Consider the following 25,966-nt stretch of genomic DNA (forward strand, 5'->3'; position numbering starts at 1 on the left):
TTTTTAGTTATTTTAAATTAATTTGATCATCTCTGTTTCACTTTGATAATAAAGAAAGCCATAATTATTTGAAAAAAACCATGTTTTAAAAATATGTAAATAAATTAATGTTCTAATAAGAATTAATAAACATAGGTCCAAGTAAACTTGACAGTTTGAGAAAATATTTAAGTAATTAGTAAGCACTTATTGTTCCTCTCTGCATTAAGTTTTTACCTCTTGTAAGCTAGTTGTTGGGTACAATCATAATAGGTTGATTATTTTTAAGTACTATTAAGGCTTTTTGAAAAAACACATACATAGATTTTGTTTTTGAAGCACGAAAATTGTCTATCACTTATAAACTGAAATTTTCAAGTGAATTTTGGAACATTTAGGACATTTCTTTAAAATTATATTTAGTGGGCTTGGTGTTTAAATCATCAAAATATGAAGCAAAACGTTAAACATACTGATTTGCCAGTGCAGCTAAATATTGCAAATTACTATAAGATTCTTTGAATTGATCCGAATTGACTGACCAAATTCTCTATGCTGAGTTAAGAGTAAAATGAATGCAATGTTTTAGTTTGTTAGCATATTAACATCTCACTAGAGCGACAGTAATCTGAGTTAGGTTTGATTTTTATACTTATACTTGTTACTTAATGTGTATGAAAAAAAATGAACCTCACTAAATATGAAAACATAAAAATTGATAATGTGTGTTACACAATTATAACAAGTTTTAACTCATTTTTCTCATGATCAGTTTTAATTTTTATTATTATCTTGAAAAAGTACATTTCAGTTATTTTTATTCTATTGGAGAGCATGTCTAAATCACAATTAAAAAATTTATTTTAAACTTAACTTTTCAGTAGTTGACCAATAGTTGATCGCATTAAGATACTTATACTTTTTATTTCATTATTTTCAGGGTGAATTGCTTGTTAGAGGAGCAAGTGATTATAAACAATGCCGAAAAAATATTTTGAATCTTGCAAACCAGACCTTTTGTGAAATGTCTGGCTTCAAATATTGTTTTCCTAATACTAATTTAAGAGGATTGAACATGAATTTTACTGTAAGAGTTTTCATATACTTACTTTTATACATTTTTATTTATCAGAGGGTCATAACAAAATTTCTTTTTCAGGCTTTTTCTGGATTCTATTATGTTGTTCATTTTTTGAATGGCACAAACTCATTGGATGAGTTTGTTAATTCCACTCAAACTTGGTGTACCTTGACTTGGGAAGAGGTGAGCTGAGACTATTATATTTTTACCATTTTATAATATTTATGTTAATGTATTATATTGACATTATAGTATGAAAATTATTTCATATTTAGTTAATTACTTTCCCAATTTATTTTCTATCCTCATAATAAGTTGCTCAACTATTATTTTTATTTCTAGTTTTAAATAATTCAGTATCACACCTTCTCTTATTATTGAAGTGTTTTATTACATACTGCTATTCAAAGACTTTGTATTACTCGACCAACTACACTGGTGAAAACAATGGGATACCTGCAAGTGACGTAGTGTGTGTATTTCGAGTCTGATTGGTTGCAAAAACGTGGCATTGTTTATGTTAGCAACTGTTCTTTTCATCTTATTTCGAGTTAACTTACCCCGTCAAGTATCAACTCTCTTAAGAGATACATGTTATAATCCTTCACAAAGGTTCTTTCACAATGATTTTAATTCTTTCACGACATATTTCTAACTTAACATAAAGATGGGCACGATGCCATGTAGAATATAAACAAACTAACTATGCATCGATGTTGCCAGGTACGCAAAACGAAAATATATCAATTGTTACAATAAAATACATAAACAAATGATAAATCTAAGAACGAATTAATATTTCAACAAATTCAATGTGCGATACTACATTGTATTTAATTAACTTCACGTTAATTAACATTCTAACTTATGTGGAAAAAATTTTGCTGAATTTTCCCCACCATCTTGTTTATAGAGGAATGGTGCTGACGTCATAGGTCACATGTGTGGGAATAGATTGTCTTCTTCTCGAAGTGCAAGTACCCAATTGAAAAACAAATGCTTTTTTTTTTTGCTTTAAAAAGAACTACAAAAGTAAATAAAACCAAACTTGGGCAAAACATCATCCGATATAGCATATATATATAAGAACAATATATGAAAAAACAGAAGTAGTCAAAACCTGTATATTAAATAAGGAAACTCAACTAAAACGTGATGCACAGCTCTCACTTAGACTTGGCCAGCACAGTAACTGAACGACACCCTATCATTGATGGCTGTCAGAGCTGTTCTTTACGCTAGAATTGAGAGTTCAAGGGCATACCCTACATAGGATTTCTCTTTGGTAGGATTAAGGTCATGGGACATTGCAGGCCATTCCAACTGTTGAAAATTCTCTGATTGGAGGTATTGGTTCATCAACTGGGCTCTGCATGGAGAGGTGTTATTATCCATAAAGATGAAAATTACTCCATATGCTCCTTGAAAAAGTTTCAAATAGGGTGTAAGGATGCCTGTACTGCTGATAGGTTAGAGTGCCTCTATCGAATGCATGATGGTCCGTATGTCAGCCTGTCATGATAGACCATGAGACTACTTAGATCCTAGTGGTCTTATTGACAATGAGAGAGAGCCTATACCGATTCCCAGGTCCTTTCCTGATGAAAACAGGTCTCGCGTCACTGAAGAGAACTTACCACCCCAATCATCCTCTGCCCAAGACAGGCATTGTTGGTACCTTGCTAGATGTTCCTTTTTGTAGTTCACAGTCAATGGGATGCAGACTACAGGGCGTCTGACTTCCCACATTAAGTCTCTCGGCGACTGTTTTTCATGAAATGGATGTTCCTGTTGTATTACAGTTTGCGAGACAATTGTGTTGCTATTACAGACCTATTCTTTTTGGTTAGAAGTCTCAAATAACTATCTTGAGCCAGCATTGTTGCTTTCTTGTTATTTGGACCAAGAAATAAAAAATTTACTATGATAGAGCTAAGCTACAATCTTTGGCAAGCAAATGAGATAACTACACAAATGTGATCACAGCGTCACAGGCCACTTCCTGGAAGAGATGTCTGCAAAGAGTTTAGCTATCATCTGATACCTTATTTTCATATTGGCGTTACTTATTTTGTTCTTTTTTTAAAAAAAAATATGTTCCCCCCTTTAATGGGTTTTACTAGTTTACCCCATTGAAGTAGAGTGACAAAATAAGAAAGGTTATGATGAAAAGACCAATTATCTAGCAGGTGCAAAGCTTCTTTTCCGTTCATGTTTTACCCAGAAAAGAAAATACTTACATTTTTTTTGTAAAATACTGCATCTTTTGTAACTTGCAATGTAAGGTAAATGAGTAAACCACACTTTTTATAGCTATAAGGAAATTTTTGAAATTTTGTTTTTGTATAAAAAAAGGAATTCCTGCAACAGGCTACTGTGATCCAGAGAAGTCATTCGACTCCACAATTTCATGATTACAGATAATGGCTCCACGATTTCAGGTTAAAAGATTCAGACTGATCAAAACTACATAATTTTATGACCAATATGATTGTAGTAATTTAGTCAGTTTTGTGCATTCTCAGTGTTTTGTGCATTTTTGTGTCAGTTTTGTGCATTTTTTACTTCTCAGATAAGTTAATGCTCATCAGTCTGAAGCTGGGTGGGCAAACTACTGAACTTTTTTTTAAGTCCTATATTGAGGAAAATTTTAAAAGTACAAAAATTTGTTTATAAACACAAGAAGTAAATTTTTTAAAAATGTACTAAATTAATATGATTTTGATCTCATTTGAGGAGTCAGAGAGCAATGCTGTGGTGCTAGGCAGATCTTTAAAGGCTCTATGAACAGTTTCAGATTTCCAAATAGTTTTTACACCTCCACTTATTTTTCGTATTGTTTGACCTTTTGCTTTTTATTTTTTAGTCCTATTTTTTCTCATTATTTTTAACTTGTTAACCATTTTAACAGAAATGTTCTTCACTTTGGAAATTAGAGTACAAAGTATTAAATGAAATCATAGATTATCCTGATGAGTATTTATTTTCTAGTATTAATTATGCTTTAAATAAAGGTTTTTTTCCCATCTAAATAATATTTTTTATTTAGATACAACATACTGTACCGGAATCTGAGTTAAAACATGTACTACAATATTGCTTTGCTGCTATTTATATCACTGAGCTTCTGACAAATAAATATGGTTTTGATTCATTGACTTGGAAAACTATTCAGTTTACCAAACAGGTATGTATGAAATTTTCTTCTGCTGATGCCAAATTTTAGTTCCAATATATATATAGAAATAGTAGGTAAAAAGAGTAAAGAAATAATGAATAGCTAAAACTGGCTAAGGTAGATTTTTTATGATATTTTTTTTTTTGGTATGAAAAAAAGAGCATTTCAAAAAATAAATATCTGAAGATTTCCGAAGTTATTTTACTGAAATTTCATTCTCAGTAATAAATTATCTTATATTTTTGGCAACTGATTCATTCCTTATATCTCTTAGTATTTTAACCTTCACCTTAAAAGATGATTTGCCTTCTTTAAGCAAATAGTCTCATATTCTCAAATTATCTCGGTGACCTTTTCTTATTTTTTAAAATTGTTTTTCATTAGACTTAATTTATAAGTCCGTTTGATTTCTTTACCTGGTGTATGTAATATTGCATAATGTTTGATAGCCAATTCTAGCTCTAACCATTATAGCCTATTTATGTTCAACTTTATTGCAACAACTAATATTGCAGTAATAGAAAAAGTGCCTTTAAAGAAAATGAAATAGTAGTTCATTTTGAGTGTGAGGCATTAATCTGTGTCAGCTACCACTTGAATTTTTAAAAAAAAATTAAGCTATACAATTTCTGATCTGAGTGAAAGATTTTTATATCACGATAGATATGGTCACATATGTCTTACTTTCTAAGATAATTACTTACAGGGAAATGTTTACATTTTTATTTATTTTGATCTTCTTAAGCAAAGTTTCTAAAAAAAAGATACTGGCCAATGATGCATTTATTTTTCGATACTTGTTTCTAATTTTTATAATTGTTAAATAAAAAATCAGATTCTTTATTAAATATTAGAGAGACAGAATCGTTTCTTTTTTCCATTTTTTTTTATCAAGTCTAATATATTATACAATATTTTGTTTTGTTAAATCATATTTTATTTTCTCTTAAAATCTTTTTGCATTCAAAAAATTGCTATTAAATTCTTTATAAATAACAAGTAATGTAAAGAATTCTGTTTTCAAGTAGCAATTTTAATTTTTCTTTAAATATCCTAAAGAATCAAACGCAGTCTTTTATGATAATAATAAGAGTCAAAATTAAATTTATTTATAAAGTTAGCAATAAACTTTAAGAATTAAGATATTCATATACTTAAAAGTTGAAAGATAATATGCATATTTCAGCTATGAATTTTTTTTTTACCTTAAATTTTTTTTAGAAGTTTAATGGTAATTTTTCATATATATATATNATATATATTTACTTTTTTTTTAAAATTTTGTCTCATATTTTTAAGTCAATTTTTGTTATATTACTGCAATAGAACTTATAAAATACTTAGTTAGAAAAAAAATTCACGTAATTTTTATAATCTTGAATAATTATGTATTTGAAAATGTATGTGGGATCTAATGAATTGGTACTACAACCTGTGGTCTTAAATTCGACATTGCATATCCAAGGTAAAGAAACTAAATGGTGTTAAAAGCAATGTTCATTGCAAAAACTAAAGATCACTTCAGGTTAATGAAACCCATGTTTACTTATAAAAAAGGAACACTTGATGAAAAGACTAATAAAGAAGTTTAGTATTTCATATTTTTATATTCTTTTTGTTAAGAACTAAATCTTGTTTGAAACAGGGATTCCACAGTCCTTAAAGGTCCTTAAAAACTGCTTAATTTTTACTTCGGAAAATAAGAGCCCTTAAAAGTACTTTACCAAGGTTTTTAAAAGTCCTTAATTTTTCAGTATCGCTATACTTGATAGGAACGATTTTTACAAAAATATTTTTTCTTAAATCTTTTATCACCTAGAATCTTTCTTTTCCATCCATCATCCATCTTTCTTTTATCACCTAGAATGAAACCATGCATTGAGGATACAGCATTTTAGAAGGCTTGGCATAACTGAATATTTAGCAAGATTGGCCCACAACTGAATATGTGATGCATGTCTAGCAGCAAAATATAAAAACTTGTTTTAATAATTTTTTCAATGTTTTCCCAAATTTCTTTATTTATTACTCATTTATTTATTACTGTATGAAAAAATTTGCAAATCTTAATTTCTGCACTTAATTTTATTACTCAATTTCAAAGAAATCATTAAAAATGGAATACAGATTAGTTTCATAGATGTTAACATTTAACAATCTGAAAATAATTTTAAAAAAAACCCAACCCGGGTTTGTAAAAACTGCCTGGTCTTGCTTTGGCGAATCCTGTTAATTATTACAATTATATTAGTACTAGCATCATAATAAAATTGTTTTAATTATTTTTTATTTATTGATATTTTTTAAGAAAGGTAAATAATTGGCACTGTTCACTGGTATTATATTCAATGATAAACAATTATACTATTTTTAAGGTCCTTAATTTTTTGAAAAATTTTTTGATTTTTTTTTCAAAGAAGTCCTTAATTTTTGCTTTGTTTAAAGAGTGGGAACCCTGTAAAATGGTTTTATTGATTTGTTAATAGAAGAATTGTAACAGCCAATTTCTGTTTACAGATTGAACAGGCAGATATTGGATGGACTTTAGGATACATGATTAATGCTACAAATGCTATTCCTGAAGAAAAGCCTTCTCCACCTGTAATATCTTTATCTATTTTTGCACCTTTAGCTGTGTTGAGCATTGCTTTGATTGTCATCGCAATTATCATCATTAAGAAACATGGAGATATGAATATCTTTAAGAAAAGTCACACCAGACTCTTAGATGTATAATTTAGTTAAATTAATATTTCTATATTATTCCAAAATATTTAATGTTTTTGTTCCACAGCTAATAAATATATAATTAATCTTTTACGCTAAATGCTATATATTTTTTATTAACTCAAAATAAAGTTTAAACGTTGGCTTTATGTTTCATGCACGGATATAGTTATGAAAATAAAATAATTTTTTCCCCTTAACTTTTATATTTTTTTAAAAAAAATATTATATTAATGCTTTTTCACTAAGAAAAATGATTCAAATATCAAAAAATAATTAGATCTCAAGCTAAAGTTTTAACACAAAAACATTCCCAATAATCTCAATTTTGCATAATATTGTATGTACAGTGTGCCAATAAAAAAGACTACTCTGAATAGCTTTTGATCAAATGATCGGAACTTCATATTCTAGGACTCAATCTCAATGGCTCGGGGGATGATTTGAAATATGCTAATTAATTAGTGCAGACGATATTTAAGTTACGAAATCAGACACAAAAACGTGCTTCCTCTGAATAAACATACCTTTTTTTGAGGGGTTCTGATTTCTGGCCGAAAAAATATCGAGGGTAGCTGCAATCTGGGAAATATGGTCCCAATAGTTTGATTAGGAGAGCACTTCAAATTTGACATCTTAATGCTAATTTTACTTTTTTTCTTATTTCGCTATATCTCGAGAATTTTTTAAGCAAATTTAAGACTTTTTGCTTACAATTATAAAATTCGTTTTTCAAAAAATAATTCCATGCAAAAAATAACTTATAGAAAATATTAATTATTTTATTTAATAATGTTCGACAAAATTTTGAATTGTAAGGTACAAAATTTTTTTCATCATTTTAAAGAATATAATTTTACATGGCAAAATGCTAAATTTGAGTGAAATCGGTTAAATAGTTCCTGAGAAATTGAATGTAAAAAAAGTCAGTTATTTAAAATTCGATTTCTCAGGAACTATGTGACCGATTTTGCTCAAATTTTATATTTTGCTTTGCAAAATTATATTTTTTTAAATAATGCAAAAATGTGTTAAAATTTTTTTTTTGCATGTAATTATTCTTGGATAAACAAATTTTATAATTGTGTTGAAATATTTTTCAATTCACTTAAAAAGTTCTGGAGATATAGCGAAATTTGCAAAAAGTGAAATTAACATTAAGGGGTCCAAACTTTGAAGTGCTCTCCTGATCAAACTATTTGGACCATATTTCCGAGATTTCGGTTGCCCCCTATATTTTGGGAATCAGAAATCCGAATCGGTTGAAGAGAAGGTATGTTTATTCAGAGAAAGTATGTTTTTGTGTCTGATTTCGTAACTTAAAATATCGTCTGCATTAATTAGCATATTTGAGGTCACCTCCTTTAATCATTAAGATCGAGTTCTAGAACATGAAGATCCGATCATTAGATCAAAAGTTATTCAGGATGGTCCTCTTTTTTTTATAATGTATAAATGGAGTACATTATCAAATATTGAAAAATTAGGAATTATCACAAATGCTTTTTCTTTGAAAGAACTTTAATTATTTTGTTAATTTTTAATCCTATACAACATTTAAGTATCAAAGAATAACATGCCATTTTCTAACAGATATTTTATCTGTCAAAAGAACGTGTAAAAAATTTCATTAAGGCTACTGTCTTCTAATTTTAAGTGATATAATTACAGTGTCTTTCTAATGTGTTTTAAATGGTTTTCTTTCTTTTTTTTACATTTTTCTGTAAGAAATTTACTGATGTGACTTATGCTTTAACGTTAGGAAAACCAAATTTTGAATAAGACAAATAAATATCACCCATCTCTATAGTAATTTAGTTTATATATTATAATATTTTTAGTTATTTTTCAATAAGTTAGTTGAAAAAAGCTGTGTAATTGTTGTTGTGTAAAAGTTGGTGCTTACAATTAATTCATGACACTGTTGGTTTATTTTGTTAAATTCTATAACTTAATTTTTTTATTTGTTTATTGCTTTTTAATTTAATTTACTTTATGAATATCTTGTTTTCACATTTATGGTTCTTAGTCTTGCAAAGTTTTTGAATGATCAGTTTGTTGTTGATTTTTTTCGTCTTGGACACCTGGCAATTATTTTGACAAATGTACCTTTCTTATTTTTTTTTATATATTCATCCTTTACTGTGATTTGGTGAGTTTAATGAATCTCTATCTATTAAATGCTAGTTTCACTGCTTGTTAAAGGATTAGAGAGATTCTTTACTCAGTTTTAGAAATGCTCTACTATTGAATGCATTTCTGTTTTTAAGAAACAGTAATCACGAATTGTATCTAACTCTATTACATTGTTATTGAACTTCTTGACATTCTAGGGTAAGGGTCTTTAACTAAAAGCTTAAATTTGGGAATTCAGAAATTTTAAAGAAGGAAAACTATTTGAACATATGTTTTGCTGAATTTTTTCTGTTACACAAACTTCCACAAAAAGGAAACATTTCAAGATATTATTTTAATGTTTTTTTAAATGTTTGAAAATATTCTGTGTCTATAAAATGTAATCAGTTGGTCAAAGATTAAAGACCTTTACCACAGTCTTGTTAGTCACAAGTATTTACAGTTTTCTTGTTAATTTGCTTGCAAAACTAATTCTTAACACCAACTGTTATTTTTTCTCTTATGTAATTTAAGTTTTAGTTGTTTTGGTTAAGACATTTTTAATATTTTTGACGTATTTCATGGAGGAAAAAGACATTTGCCCTGAGTTCATAGTTTTTGCTTATGACCTGGGCTAAATTGAAAGAAAGCTAATTGTGATAGTTTTTTCTTATTTTTATCTTTAAAAGTGGCATATGCCTTAATGTTATGTGGAAATATTGTATTTTTTTATTTCATGTTAATAAAATATTTAAATTCGTTTTTTTTTTTGTTACTTTTAATTGCTATCTTACATCTTAAAGATTGTTTGCTTTATTTGAAAAATGAATAAAGTTTAAAATTTATCTAAAGACATTTTTACAAAGCATTTTAAAGATAGTTTGTTTTATTTGAAGAAGGAATAACATTTTAAAATTTGTATAAAGCTATTTTTACTAATATCACCCAAACATGATTTAGCACCTGGCCTTGCTTTTTAATCTTCTGATCTGTTAAATGTTATGGTTGGAACACCACCTAACTTTGACCTAAGTCAGACAATGTGCAGAGCTCCTGAAAACTTTCACTAGAACGACAGGAGTTTCAGCAATGGAAAATTTAACATGTTCCTTGCTGTGTATATATGCTGGTGTTTTAGTCAATAACCAACCAGAAAGGATCAAACTTAAATTTTCTAACTCTACTCTAGAAGTGGGAGATGCCTTAACTATTTGGAGCATTTCTGTAAGTATCTTCTTTCTATTGATTTTTATACTATCTATATATATTAAAAATTTTGTAAGAACTTCTTTTTAATACAGTACAAAACCCGTTATCCGGAAATCAGAAAACCGGAAAACCAAAAAACCGGAACGAAATTCGATAAATTTTCCCGCTATTTTTTTAAAAAGGTGTTTTTTTCTTCATAAGATTTTAGGATTTTTCTTTCTTTTTTGAAAGATGTTTACCTTACCATCAGTTTAGAAATAATCATTAGTGTATTACTTCATCGTTTTTTCTTTTTAAAATAATTTCCGAATATATATATTTTTTTTAGTTGGGTTTAACGATAAAAAAAACGGCTTTTTGTAGCGATTCAGAAAACCGGAAAAATCAGTTATCTGGAATAGCGATGGTCCCTATCGTTCCGGATAATCGGTTCTCTACTGTACTTTATTTTCAAAACTAGTTTAAGTTTTTATTCCGAATGACTGTTATTTGTTTTTGCTGTAGCAAGTTTAATATTTTAAATTATAAAAATTTTGTTTGTTTTAACAGAGATAAAATAAATGTAAATAATCTTTCTTTATTGCTTACATATGTTGCGAAAGGATAATGTTTACCCGAAATTTGTGTATTCAAACTACTAATGTCATAACTCCATTTTCTCTCAATTGTGCTCATTGAGTAAAATTTTTAATTTATTTCTTTATAAATTTTATATTTTTTAAATTAAATAAACATTTTATTAAATTTAATATATCTTTATTTTTTAAGGAAGTTCCAACCATTTTTTACTATTTCATGGGAATTCTCTTTTTGAGTTGTTTGAAGATAGCAAGAATATTATATGATGGTATGTAAACATTCTGTAGCCACTTTGGAAAATTTAATGAAAGTATTTTTTTATTTATCAATTGATCTTATTTTTATTACAAATTCTTTCAAATAACATATCAAATAATTGGATGGTATTGATGTTTAATAAATATCAAAAAGCTCTTGCAGTATGTATCACTAATTCCATACCATCTCATCTATAAAACAGCTAATATTAGCTATAAGATTGAAATTTTCCTCTTTTATTAGGTGCTCCAAATTCTTATTTTCTTAATGTGCTTTGAAAGATGGTTCTTTTATTTTTTTTTTCTAAACTGCTAAAATATTAATTTAAGATATCCACTTCTGTTTGCTCAATATTTACTCAGTTATTCTCACTCTTTTACTAAATCATTTATGAAGGAAATCTTTTTGGAACAAAAGTAAAATTGGGATGAGAACAAATGAAAATGAATTTCAACTTATGTGGGTTTTAAATCTATAGATTCATTATCAGATAATGATATTTTCCCTTTGCATTACTAGAATACTGATGTTTGTAGCTACATTTTCTAATTCAGGATTAACTTTTTATTTTGGGAGGGGGTTGATATTTTAGAAGCTATTAGACTGGTATTAAATTTAATTACATTTAAAATTGAGCTTCAATATATTTTATCTTTAAACTTTTTCTGAGTTGTAAAATATATGTATAACAATACAATGTGAGTTATATTTCAATTAATGCAGAGTGTTAAATTTTTATACGAGGGTAATTTTTAAAGTAAGAACCGATTGCATATCATGCCATACATTCTCTCAAGTGGAGTTAGTTCAAGGTTAGCAACCCGTGGCAAGTCTCACTATGTCGCCATTAGGTTTCATTATCTATGTCGCCATTGGGCCTCGCTTGTTACCATGTCAATCAGTAATCCCACCGATTGAGAAGTGCGCTCTGTTATGCAGTTTTTTAATGCAAAAAATGTTTGTCCTGCTGAAATTCACCAGCAGCTTGTTGAAGTTTATGGTGAAGGTGTAATGAATGATGAAAATGGTGTAGGCTGTTTAATGAAGGAAAATCAAATGTTTATGATGAAAAATGATCTTAACAGCCTGCTGTCATGAATGAAGATTTGGTACAAAATATTGATGAGGAAATGAGCCGAAACAGGCGCTTCACTTTTGACGAGTTTCATCAGAAATTTCCACAAGTTTCAAGATCAGTAATTTATCCATAGTACCGACAAACTTCACTACAAAAAGTTTGTTCAAGAGAGGTGCCGAAAAAACTGTCAGAAGAACACAAAACAAAGTGAATTGCATATTTTGTGTCCTTTTTGGAGTGCTATCACAAGGATGGTGACAAATTATTGAGTCACATTGTGACCAGTAATGAAACATGGCTTATGGTATTGCACTCCAGAAAATAAACTTCTTTCCAGTGACTGGCATCATTAGTAATGGCAATAGATGCTGAAATGTACTATGAAACATTATTAAAGCTTAGACATGTCATTTTAAAGGCGCTCATGGTGTTGTTCTCTAGCGGTGTCTTTCCACTTCATGCAATGCTCAGCCTCACATTGCGTCAAGAACAAAGATGCAATTGAACAATTTTCGTTAAGAAGAACAGGATCGTCCGCCATATAGCCTTGACTTAGCACCATCAGACTTTCTTCTGTTTCCAAAAATTAGGGGAAAGTGCTGGGAAAAAGTTGACATGTTGAAAGAAACTGTTACTAACTGGTTTAATGGTCAGATAGCAGAGTTCTTTGATGTTGGGATCCAAAGGCTGGTGACATGACTTGACAAATGTTTCATAAATGTTTCAGTTTGATACAATTTATCTTGTTCCACTACAAAACGGTTCTTACTTAAAAAATGATCCTCGTACAATATTGCAAGAATAGACATCTTCAAAATTTAGATTAAAAAACAAACTTTATTGAGAAAATATTTCAAAATGACTGCCACCTTACAAAAAATTACCATTAAACATAAGGCACAAAGAGGGTAATACTTTCCTTTTTGGTCTCAAAACTTAAACAGAGATTTTTTTAAATTGGGCATAGAATTTGGAAATATGACAACACATATACCATTAGTTATTTTTATTTTGACACTACATTGTACATTTCTTTTCTTTCAAAAGGAAAACATAAAATTGACTACCCCAACAATATATTTAAAACAACCAATACCGTTTTAGCTAAGAGGGAATAAATTCCCTTGAGAGTTAAGGGAATGATGCATTTTAAGTTCTCTTTCATTTCTTATAGAAAGAAGCGGCACTCATTACTAAGTAAAAAAATAGTCTTTTGCATGTATATATTAAAGTAAGAAGCATATTTCAATAATATTTTGTTATAGCAAAATAAGAATTGGTATAGATTTGGGAGAAATCTGCACTTTGTTTAGGAGATTTTTTTTAATCACCAAGTTGAGGAAAAGATGATAATAATCTGGTGTTATTTAGAATGTAGTCATCACGCAGATGTAAATGGAATTATGGGAAAATCTTACGATATACGAGATGAGATATAGGTGAGATTTTATTGGAGGTGAGATTTTATTGCAGGTGGAGATTTGATGTTTTGATTGTGTTTATGGCAGCTTTGTAATTGAGGTGATTAGAGAAATGAGATTATATTGGAGATGAGTATTTGATGTGTCCAGAGGGATTTGACGGATTGCTCAGATGGGAGAAGATTATAATTGACGCAATGAATGTTTTATTGATGTTTTATTTTTCTGCAGGAATTGAATTATTATATTCTGGTTTTAGGATTGAATTTTGTGTGACATTACTTTTCTGCAGAGCTCGTGATTTTTTTGATTTTTTAAAAAAAAAATTTAAAAAATCCCATTTTTTTTATATTTTATTTAAATTGGATTTTTTTGATTTAAATCAGATTTTTTTTATTTTTATTCAAATACACTGTAAGAAATTTAATTTATATGATTAAAAATACTTCAAAAATTTTTACTCAAAATTAAATTAGCATTAAAACTATATTATAACAATATTTTAGGAGCTCTAACTTATTAAAATAATTTTTCGTTCTAATACATAGTTTTAAATGCATGGCAACCATTTTGGAACAAATGCATGATTGAAATTTAAAGACTAGATGAAATAGAGAATTTAAAGAGTACTTCAGGGGTCTGTTTATCTTTTTCTGAGAGGCACCCCTAGTGAAAATTTAGGCATAATTTGTGAAAATAAAAAATTATATTAAAAAACAACGCAAAAATATTATAAAAATATGGATTTATCGTTTCTTACGAGACACAGAAATACAATTTAAAGAAAAAATATTTTGTGAAATTATTCTACTTTTTCCTAAAGTTGAATTTGTGAAGGTACCGCTAAACAGTAGTAAATTTGACTTGGACAGACCCCTGTACTTTAACTATTAAAGCAAAGTTTCAATTAGCAAATCATAATTTTAATTTAAAATTATGATTTCTTCTTTTTCCTCTTGATTTTTAAAATGACAAAATAAATGTAACAGATTGTGTTTATAAATGTAGTCATTCATCAAAAAATGAATATTTAATCTATATATTTTTATATTAAAATATTCATTTTTAATCCTACATCAATAAAATATAATGCAGATTTTAATTCCATGCTTTTTTAATCAAAAGGTAGAATTCTAATTAACATTATTTGCATTTTTTTAAAAAAAAAAATTCATGTTTATTAGTTATTTTCTACAGTTATGCAAGTCTATATTAAGACAGCATTAAATGTGTACTTTATTTTCTACTTTTAATCTCAAGAATCAAAAGATTTTTAAAAATGTAATTTCAAATGTGTTGGAGTTTAACACACACCAAGAAAGAAAATAATTTCGTTAACTAAAATTAATTAATGTAGCAATTTATTCAAAATAAATTTTAAAACTAAGAAAAGAAAATAATAAAAGTATCAATAATTGAAACACTGTTTTTTAACTTTTAAAATCAATATATATTTAAAGAAAAAGCAGTTGATTTAAATCAATGATTTTTTTAAAAAAATCATTTGATTTAAACCATGATTTAAATCAAGCTGATTTAAATCAACAAACCCTGCTTTTCTGCAGACTGATTGTTTTGGTAGGCGCTTTGGTTTTGTGTAGTGATTTTGAATGTTGTTTTTTTGTAAGGATTTTTTAATGTATTTAGGGGTTTTTTCGTGATAGGAGGTGGTGATTAAACTTTTTAATAGTTTTCCGTAGAGTTTGATGCAGAAACTGAAGTTTTGTTTTGATTAGTAGTTTTGTGTGTTTTTCATAATGACCATTTGTGAAATGGTTTGATTGATGATGATGTCTTCAAATAAAATATTTTAAATATTTTTGGACTGCTCTTATGAATAATTATGTGCTTAACTAGAAGATTTCTGGAAATGGATTACTCTCTAGCAGTGAAGTGAGTTTTTTCATATTCATATTTTTGGGGATTTTACATTGCAATCTTTTGTTAATTTTATGCAGATCATTTACAAACCTGTTGTCTAGGGGTAATGATTCGTTACTGATGGTCAATATGTATTTGTCTGGTAAACCCTGCATCAAGTACCGTTATCCAGCATACTCTACACTGTTTCTTAAAATTGATGGTAATACAAGTGAACTAGGGATGTAATATTTGATTCTGGGTGCAGATGCATAACAAAACAGTTGCCTAGGAGCTAGCATTTATAATAGATCTGCAGTTATTTATGAAATGCATGTTTTGTGTTAAAAAATGACCATAAGACAAGTGAATTTCGAATTTATGGTTGCAATAACTGATTTTGTTTTTGGCATGAGACAAAAGCGACACCAATAAGAATGTGCCAAAAGTGGTTGGCATTAAAAGAAATCGCCAAACATGGGTGCAAATGTATGACAAATCTATTCCAATTTTTTTTGTTATGAAGATAGTATAGCAATAAAAAAAGCTTATAAGCTAAAATAATGCTTGTTTGAATACTTTAAAAATTTTCACCAGAATCACTTTCTTATATGAAGTCATAAAGAACTGTTGTAAATAATTAGTTTTAGAACATTTGGTATGCATATTTTTTTTCCAAAAAAACAATAAATTTGTGCAAAAAATCTGTTTTAAAAATCAGATGATGAAAAAGCAATGCAAAAAATATACATAAAACTAATTTGATTTTTATTTTATGTTGAGTTTTTTTATTAACATTTAATGAAAATATAAGTAAAAATTGTAATCAATATAATTTTAATTATTTTTAAAAATCTATGACCAAATATATTTGTATTGAAAGATATGATAGTTTAAAAATTATTATTAAAAAGGCATAATGCATGTGTCATTTGTGCTCCTGCTTTTAAAAATAAAAATACATTTAATTATACTGAATTTAAAATTACTGAAATTAACTACGCTTTATAGATAGATTCTAGTTCAAGATGGATAAGAACAAATTTTAAAGAGCTTATACTATTCCCTTTTGAAATAATAATTAAAAACAAAAATTCCAAATTCTATGCATTTCATTCACATCACCCTCAAAACTATTTTCAATTAGATTTACTAAAAATCGAATATAAAAGCAGAGAAAAAAACTATCACAATCTAGCTTATGGCATCAAAGAGGATTAGAAAATATCAACTAATACTGTGATAAACACTCAACATTTAAATAACTGAAAAAATATAAACTTACAACTTAATACTTAAATACACTTAAAGGTTGAAAATGCAGATATTTTACAAGTTCACAATCTTTTACATAATTTGAAGTTAACTACTATTGTCCTCAGACTTTAATAGTGGCTAAATATGTGTTTAAATGAGACAGATATGCTATAAAAATATGAAATTGAAACCAATTGTGAATTATATGATGTATGGATAGAGAATATGATCGAAAAATGCGTGAATAACATTGGTTGACTTGCATGAAGTGTCAAACAATTATAAATAGGAGGATTGAATGTGCATTTCTAGGCATAGCATATCTATTTAACTATTATACTTAACCATTGTAGTGGATACAAGCTTTATTTCACTTTTCTTTTGAATGAAATAATTCTGCCACTAACTTAATACTACATGAATGCATTCCTATCCAAGAACAATGCCCAGTTAATAAAAAAAATATATTGCAGTTAAATTTAATTTTTAAGATTTATTATTTTAAGTCCTTATTTTTGACTTATTAGTTTATACTTATTTTGAAGTTGTCTTTAACTTGTCTCTTCTTTATATTTTTAATTAAAATAAAGTAGATGTAAATAAAAAAATAATATAAAGTATAATATATAAAAGTTTCATGGCAGTAAGCTATTTGAATTAGTTTTATTCAGACTAGAATAATTATATTCATAGTTTTTAAAACTTTTCAAGCTTAGTCAAGTTTCTTTTTTGTGATTATTGAAAATAAATAAAAATTTTATTATAAATAAAAATAATTAAAATCTAGGAAATAATTAATAAAAATTGAAAATAAATAAAAATTTTATTATTTTCAATTTATGGTATTTAGCTTTTGAAAACATGATTAATTTAAGATTTTATAAAATTTGTTATCAATAATTTAATTAAGTATAATTCTTTTATAATAAAACTCTGTAATAAAATATTCAAACGTAAAATTACATCATACAAAATACTTGCATTGAATATTTCATAATTTTTAATCACAATGATTTTCTTAATTTTTTTAAATTTAATAATTATGAGTGCAATGAAAATATTCTAATGCTTTATCACAGCAAGTCCAGAATACTGAGCCAAACTATTCTCAGAAAATCCTTCTTAATAAATAAAACATATGTTAACTGTTATCTTTTTGAAATACTTTCTATCTAAAAAGCAAAATATAAATTTATCACATAAGGAAAAAGTAACATATTTCTTTTCTTTCACAAAATTATAAATAGTATATATAAAACTGATTGGGCATTGCATTAAAAAAAACATCTCTTTGCGATGTAGAAAATTCATTTCATTTTATTAGTAAATATAAAAGTGATAATAAAAATGTCATAAATTTCACATTATAAAATGTTGCAATTATAATTTTTGATACAAAAGGCATTTTTATAAAAAGATGATCTCTTTTTAAATTTATTTGATAAAATCAAAAGCAAACAGGCTTTTTTATTTCTCCTTTAAAAATAAATAAGTTCACATTAAAATAATATCTGAATCAAATTTATGATACAGCTGGAATTGGTGAATGAGAGTTATGATAATAAGGCACAACAAAACATCATGTAACTTGTTCACTTTAGAGATTATACAGTACATTTTCTTTGGCCCCTTCACAACTGTATTTTTAGTGAATATTTTTGTCAAGCTAAAGAGATTTACACATGTAAACTTAAACACACATTGAATATCTTACTCATGTTTTTAAAAGTATTACTTGAGCAGTGTTTTTATAACTTCATTAAATCAGTCTCTTAGATTGGAATGTTGTTTTCAAATATATCACACATGACATCTTGTATAAATATTTATATTTCCAAAATAATTTCTATAGCCTTCATGTGGTAAAAGAAATTCTACAGTCTCCAAGTTAAAAATTATATTTCCTCTGAACTTTTAATTAATAATCAGTTTTTAGAGTAAGATAAAAAAATATGGTTTCATTTTCTTGAACACATTATCAATAACGGCATGTGAAAAATCATAAAACTATTCACAAGTGTTAAATTCTTTTTTCATGATCATCATTCTATGATTTGAAAACTATTCAAATTATATTTTATTGATGATAATCCAAATTGGCAGAAAACTGTCCTACTGTTGATCTTTGACATCCGAAATAATCACTATACATTTAGATAGTAAAGAAAAAGTTCAAAAATAGCTCTTTTCAAAAAAATAAAACCACGTGTAATAATATATGAAAATATTTTATGCATATATAAAATCTTTGAATTTTTAACAAAATCGAAAAGGAACCTTCAATTTAGAACTACATTCAAAACATACTAAATTTCTATTAAGGTGATATCACATAACTCGTCATTCACTTTAGTCACTTCAAGAATGCAAACATCTTCATTGCTGTAATGCTTAACAATATCATCATCAATTTGAATTGTAATTCTGCAAAAGGAAGAGTGAATTTTTATTTTCTAATACCTTTGATTCAATTTCATTAGTCATTATTTATATAAAAATATTAGCATACCCTTTCGTATTCTTTTTGTATACATTTCTTATACTGTCAATATTGATGCTGTACTTGTTTTCAATCTAGGATAGAAATAAAAAAAAGTTATTAACTTTTAAAATATTTGAATATAAATAGTAAATAATGGGCCTGGTAGCAGAAACCCTCAAGCACAGAAATAGGGATTGCAGATTATCGCTATAGCTGCAAACTACTTTTCATTGCGTTTTTTTAATATTTTTTTTGAAGGAAAAAAAATTTTTGTAGGAAGAACTGTAAATTAAAATTTAAAAATAAAAGAAAAAAGAAAAAAAATTCAATCTTCATTTTTTACAACATGGAATAATATTCCTCTTTTTAAAATTGATACCAAAATAAGACTAACACACACTTCTTCATCATGCTGGTGTATGCTTATGTTCCTTCTTGTTTAACATGGTCTGTTAAGGAAAAGTAGTGCAGAAATATTTTAACTTTTCTCAATTAGCAACTGAAACATATCCATTTTATATTCTTGTAATATTAAACCCTACAAACTTTTAATGTTCTTTAGTCTTATGTGTTTGAAAGTACCTGTGATTGTATTATAATGAATTTCATTTACAGAAACTTTAAATGGGTGCAAATTAGAACACTATATAAGTTGGTATTCATTAAATATATTCCTTAGAAATGAAAAGATCTTAATTTGGGATAATCCTTTTTCTAAGTAGTTTTTCTTCTCATTTCTTTATCGCGTTTAGTATAAGAATCTGTTTCTTCGCCTTTTAAGCAAAGCTAAAATATGATTGTTTAAAATTTAAACATAAAGTTTTTATCTAATTTTATTATGTGTCATATTTGAAAATTTTGCTGCTTAATTTTTATAATTATAATCTCTGTCTGACTTCAAAGAGGCGATGATTTATAAGGACAGTGCTGCAGATTGACTGTAAATTCTGCTACCAGGCTGAAGGGTAGTCCAATGCCTGGTTTGATCAACAGCATGGAAACATTTAAAATTATAATAAATTAATATTGCATTAATTAGATTTTTGCATTGCTTTATATTTGTGGATGTTTTGCTTAACACATTTTTAGCCTATAGTCATTCAATTTTTCTGTTCTCTTCATAGGTAAGTGCTGTTGTGAGTTATACCTGATGAAGATATACTGGTTATATTAAATGTTTTTTTTTTTAAATAACTAAGTCAACTTTTTTTAAATTATCTTTTTAGAATTAAATTTTTTATTATTTATATAAATAGTTTTAGTTTGAATGGAGCCAATTGAAAAATATTAAATTTTACAAATACAGCATCATCAAATTCATTTTCTGATTACTTCTAAAATTAGTTTACATAATTGTTTACATAATATTGAACAAGTTAAAATAAAAAGGTAGTCACAATCAAAGCATAAATGAAAATGAAGTGCTTGTCTAAGTTTTATACTTTACTTTTTGGTTCATGTTTAAAAATTCTTTTCTGTTATCAGTGTAAACAAAGTTGTTGTATATTATGATTTTATTCATTTTTGTAATATTTTCACAATGCATTTTTTTTACTAAAAAACAACTAACAAAAAATATTCAGAATTCATTTGCAATATTTATATTGTATTTCATTTTATTTAATGCTATATTTTGTGAATAAGTGAATTGCAGGTCTCATAGTGGGCTAAAGAATAAACTGGGACAATTTTGGTACAGTATACATGCACCAGTTTACTTTTAGAAAGGGCAAACAACAAATTTAAAAAAAGGTATAATTTAGTCTCCTTTAGTACTATAAGGGCAAATTTTATAGCAAAAAAGAAATAATAATAAACTATGCTCTTTTTAATAACTTTATTTTGAATAAAAAGTTTTTGCAATTTTTCCTGTAGAATTCTATTAATGGGGAATTTTGAGATCAATAAATAGGAAATTTTGATAGTACTGTTGCAATAAAAAATAATCAGTATCAATTAGTATATTTTCATACCACTATTTATTTAAAATTTGCAATAGAGTTCATAACTTTTTTAATGAAATATTTTAAAGTGGAGTTTCAATAATTTGAAAAGAAACAAAATAAACGAAAACACGACTATGCATCCTAGCATATGTAATCAAAAGTAATTGTCTGTATTAATTATTAATTGAAATAAAAAGATATTAGATTGAAAATCCAAATCTTTCAGTTATTCAAACTGATTATTTCAAGAACTGCATTAGTATTTCATTTCTTACGAGTAAAAATGTTTTTGATCATTATTATATTAAAGGATGAAAAAATAATTTTTTATATTGAATTATCTTTGGATGTATCATTTCACAATTGTGTGTAAAAAGTTTTCAGATTATCTTTAATAGTTTCAGAGATTAAAGCAACCATAGGCCATAAATAATTGTTTGCAAAGTGTAGAAGAATGAAATTATTTTAATGAAATTAACATTAAGGGACTTAATTAACATTAAGGGAATTAACTTTTGATCTCTTTCTTGGTTAAACTATTGGGACCATAATTTCCAGATTGCAGCCACCCCCATATTTTGAGAGATAAGAAATCTTATCTGTTGACAAAAAGGTATGTTTACTAAGACAAAATACATTTTATGTCTGTTTTTTTTTTTTTTTTTTTTTAAATTTAAAATAATGAACAGAGCAAATTAATTGAATTATATCTAGTAAATACTTTAATTCTTTTCTATTTTCAATTCTTGCATTTTATAATGGTCAAAAAGTTTTAAATTGTGACTTTTTGAAATTTTATTTTTTAGAATTGAATTTTATAGATTGAAATGAAGTAAAGTTTTGCTTGTTTTACAATTTAACATGTTTTTGATCATTGTTATAAATAATAAATTAGAAATTTTTTTAATATTAATCCATTTTTGAATGAAGCTTTAGAGTTGTGGTCAAATTTTTTAGATTTACTTAAATTGTTTCAGAAATGTGGTGAAAAACGCAGTCAAATTAACATAAAGGAACTCAAACCTTTTACTGCTCTACCAGTGGAAGTATTGGAACCATAATCTCTATATTTTGGATTCTCTTATATTTTAAGGGTCAAGAACACAAGTTCTTTAATTAAATAAATAAAAAAGGTATATTTATCAGAGATATTATGTTTTTATGCCTGAATTTGTAACTTACAGTATGAGTGGCACAACATTCATTAATACTTGTATGTTTAGACAATCAAAAAATTAGGATAGCACCTTAGTCCTTTTTAAATTCAATTACTAGATCAAAAGTTATTAAAGTGTTCCGTTTTTTTATTTTGAGCACTATATAGAGGATATGAACATAAGGAACTGAATAAAATTTTGTTGCTAAAACATATTAAACAAAAACAATTTCACAAAAAATAATTATAATATTTTAATTTTGGAAAACATTAAAAAACTTTCTTTTGTATAATGCTTATTGAAAAATAGAAGGAAATACTACAATGCATTTTATTTTGGTACCGAAATAGTATAGTATCCTTAGAAAATTTATTAAAATACTTGAAGAGAAGAATTACTGGGAATTTCAATGACCCAATAATACAATTCAAGGCTTTCTGTGAGCACCCTTGCCTAATAATTAAAGATCTATGGTGGCCTTCAAAAGTTAAGTTACAAATTATTTTCTGTGTCTAATTTTTGAAGCTGAAGGAAAATAGAAACAACTTCATAGAAAATGTGCACTAGACAGTTCTTTATTGAATGTAAAATAGAAATTTACTTTAGTTCAAGCTCAAATCTGATTTACCGCAAAAAAAGCAAACTTTTTAGAGAATACAATAAGATGGCCACTTTTCTGCGGAATTCTTTTTTTCCCCCTCCTAATTTTAATCAAAACAATAACGTTTCAAAACATGCAAAATTTTGCTGTGTTAATCTGGGGGTTCATCCAGAAATTATACATAAGTGTCGTTTCTATTATTTGTTCCGGAATTTTTATGAAGCTTGAATAATTTTAAGTTATTTAGAAGAAAAAAAACTTAATTGAATTTTTCTACCATGAAAATTTTCAGTGGTGAATTGGAGGTCAGATTGCTTATGTTCTAGTTTTAGACGATGAAATCAAATTTTATATGCAAATGAATTACTTTCTTTGTATAGTTTATTTAAAATGATTGAATCCAACTAACGATTCAATTCTCACAGAAATTTTTAAACCAACTTGTTGCTCTCAAACTAAATTTTAAAAATATATTAAGCAAAGATGCCAACTTACTACACATTCTATATATTTTCTTGTGGTAGCAGCATGTATGTTTTTTACGTATGATTCTTTGTTAAGTAAGCTTGATCGCAACTTTGTTGCAATTATTTTGTGTTAAGCTTTTTTTTTAAAAGCTGGAAAAACTAGCTGAAAATCTGCAAATTTTAGTTCCCTGCAGTTTTTTTTTAAAGATTTTATAGAACCTGGGGCAGTCTCTGATTTAGTTGCATTCCAAATTGTTGATACATTTTAATCAAAAATATTAAGTTCTGATTAAAAAATATTAAACTAATTATTATAATTTTAGTCTGAGAATTTTATCGTTTATGGCTCTAAGTAAGAAAAGATTCCAAATTAAATAAATTTAAATCCAAATTAAATAAATTCAATAAATTTAAACGAAGTTACTGAATGTATTTGTTAAAAGTATTTTTTTAAATTTAATAATTCCTTTGAATAGTAATTTTTATTATAATTTGAAAACTGCTTTTGAAATTTTCTGTTACCGTGCTAAGTTTATAGCTTTATTTTTAAGACTGCTGTAACATGTCTGATTCAGTACATAGGTTTTATTGGAAAAATTATCAAAATGGTTTCTGGAATGAAATTTGTAATGCTGTATTAACTAAAATTGGTGTCATACACTTTCCACGCTACCAATTAAGTTGTGGGACACTGAAATGGGGACTGATGACCAATACTAACCCTTTTTTCAGCTCATGTAGTGATCGTGAAAGGAATTCAAAATAGCCCGAAATATCCGGTATCAGACTCAAGTTTGGAGATCTGGCTGGCCATCTGTCAAATACATTTCTAATTCAGAAAATCGTTGAAATGAGGTCTACAAAATCATGCACAAAGTATCTGATTTGTTTAAGAAGTTCTCAAGATATGGAGAAAGACGAAGAAAGCAAAATTAATATTAAGGGTCTAAAAGCTTTTAGTTCCATATCTTCCAGATAACGATTTACTTCTTTCTCCATATTTTAATAGTCAAAAATCTGAAGATGTCTCTTTTGTTTTGTTGTAAATCATGTTTGTGTTTGAATTTATGAAAAATTTCTGTGTCAGATTTAATAAAGAACTGTTTAGTTTGACTCAGAGAAAATTTGTACCTTAAATTTTAGTGGTTGTAAAAGATCTAATATCATATATTCTAACTATCAATCAAATATGCTAATATTAGTTGTGTTTAATGGAGGACTTCTATCAAGACCTGGGTGATCTTAAAGAGAATCTCAAGGTTTGTATAAACTAAAAACAAAGTTCTATGAATAAGCTTTCTTTAAAACGATTTACAACAAGTCTATCTATTTGTGTATTAGTATTGTTCATAATTGTGTAATTTGTGCGAAATTTAATCCCCAATTATCGGAGCAAAAAATGGGTGATTTGCCCTTATAAAGATGCATTACATCATTTCCATTTAATTATTACAGGAGTTAATTTCTGTGGCTTCTTTCAAATAAAATACAAATTTCAAAGAAAAGGTCCATAGCGAAAAATTCACTTTGCAATTTTTATTTGCTTTGTAACTGGCGTTGTTTATTTTGAAATAGTTTCAGATTTAACATCTGATTCTTTCATAGCTGCTTTAAAACGATTTATGTCACGAAGAGGTAAAGTTTTTTCAGACAATGGCCGTAATTTTATAAGTGCAAACAATGAATCTAAGCGCTTATTTAAACTAGTAATATATATTTCACACTGTACATTACATTGAAAATAAACGAAAATATGAACACAACTAATTTGGACGAAAATAAAATTGTCAGGTTCTTACAACAGAATCTTTCATATTCATCAAAGTATCAAAATTTTTTAGATGCACATATAACAGATTTATTGTGAATTTTTGGAAAAATTAACTTTGCATAACTAGTTTCTTAAAATTGTGTTCTTTCTCAAAAATAGCTATATAAATAATCAAAACAATTTTCAATTCGGAAAAAAAAATCAACTATTTACTTTTTATGATATTTATAAAAAGCGAAAATACTTTAATTATTTTCTTAACAATCAATGTAATGGCTAACTTTTAATTCAATAGAAGCGTACAACTCATTAACTCAGTGTCGCAACAAATCGAATATCAAAATATATTTTAAGTTTATTTTTCTTTAAGCTGTTTTTTTCCCTCTAACCATAAAAATGTTTAGGTTACGGGGTTATATTAAATTTTAACCTTTTTTTTTTGTTTTTGATAATTAAATTGTAGCCAGATTATTTAAAATTTAGTACTCATAACGAGGGTTTGGCTATATTTATCTATCAATAACTCGCCAAATTTTGGATCTCACCCCATGGTCTTAAGCGTCCGTTAGTAACTATGTATGCACTGGAAATTTGAATTTTTTGGCCGGTAATTGGAATTTTCTGAGCCGTGGTGGCTCAGGAGATAGAGCGCTCGCCTCCCAATGAGAGAACGGGTTCGAATCCCAGCTACAGCTGATTAATTCGATATTCCGCACCCTGCTCGCACCGACCATAATACTGACTTAAATTATCCTCAGTGGTAGACGGATCATGGGTTAGATTCCCTTTACGGTCAGGCT

The 25,966-nt window shown here is 27.1% G+C and overlaps 2 protein-coding genes across 7 annotated transcripts in view; one reads left to right on the plus strand and one right to left on the minus strand.

Moving 5' to 3' along the window:
• Positions 1 to 7,165, plus strand: part of LOC107449521 (ectonucleoside triphosphate diphosphohydrolase 1) — a 29,698-nt gene extending 22,533 nt beyond the window's left edge. For all 4 annotated transcript variants that reach the window (XM_016065072.4, XM_016065075.4, XM_016065073.4 and 1 more), the window contains 4 exons: positions 920 to 1,066; positions 1,139 to 1,243; positions 4,110 to 4,247; positions 6,756 to 7,165. In XM_016065072.4, coding sequence (XP_015920558.1) covers positions 920 to 1,066; positions 1,139 to 1,243; positions 4,110 to 4,247; positions 6,756 to 6,974 — 609 coding nt within the window. In that variant the 3' untranslated portion in view covers positions 6,975 to 7,165. The remainder of the gene's footprint in view (positions 1 to 919; positions 1,067 to 1,138; positions 1,244 to 4,109; positions 4,248 to 6,755) is intronic.
• Positions 7,166 to 18,954: 11,789 nt separating this feature from the next.
• The window catches only part of LOC107449518 (grainyhead-like protein 1 homolog), a 171,024-nt gene continuing 164,012 nt past the window's right edge, over positions 18,955 to 25,966 (minus strand). For 2 of the 3 annotated variants that reach the window (XM_016065069.3, XM_071188166.1), the window contains exons 16-17: positions 19,252 to 19,316; positions 18,955 to 19,166 (exon numbers count right to left, since the gene is read on the minus strand). In XM_016065069.3, coding sequence (XP_015920555.1) covers positions 19,049 to 19,166; positions 19,252 to 19,316 — 183 coding nt within the window. In that variant the 3' untranslated portion in view covers positions 18,955 to 19,048. Of the gene's footprint in view, positions 19,167 to 19,251; positions 19,317 to 24,116; positions 24,210 to 25,966 lie in introns of all 3 variants that reach the window. The other variant, XR_011638357.1, reaches the window with a different exon arrangement.

This window comes from Parasteatoda tepidariorum, chromosome X2, assembly GCF_043381705.1.
Source record: "Parasteatoda tepidariorum isolate YZ-2023 chromosome X2, CAS_Ptep_4.0, whole genome shotgun sequence".
Lineage (NCBI taxonomy): Eukaryota > Metazoa > Arthropoda > Arachnida > Araneae > Theridiidae > Parasteatoda > Parasteatoda tepidariorum.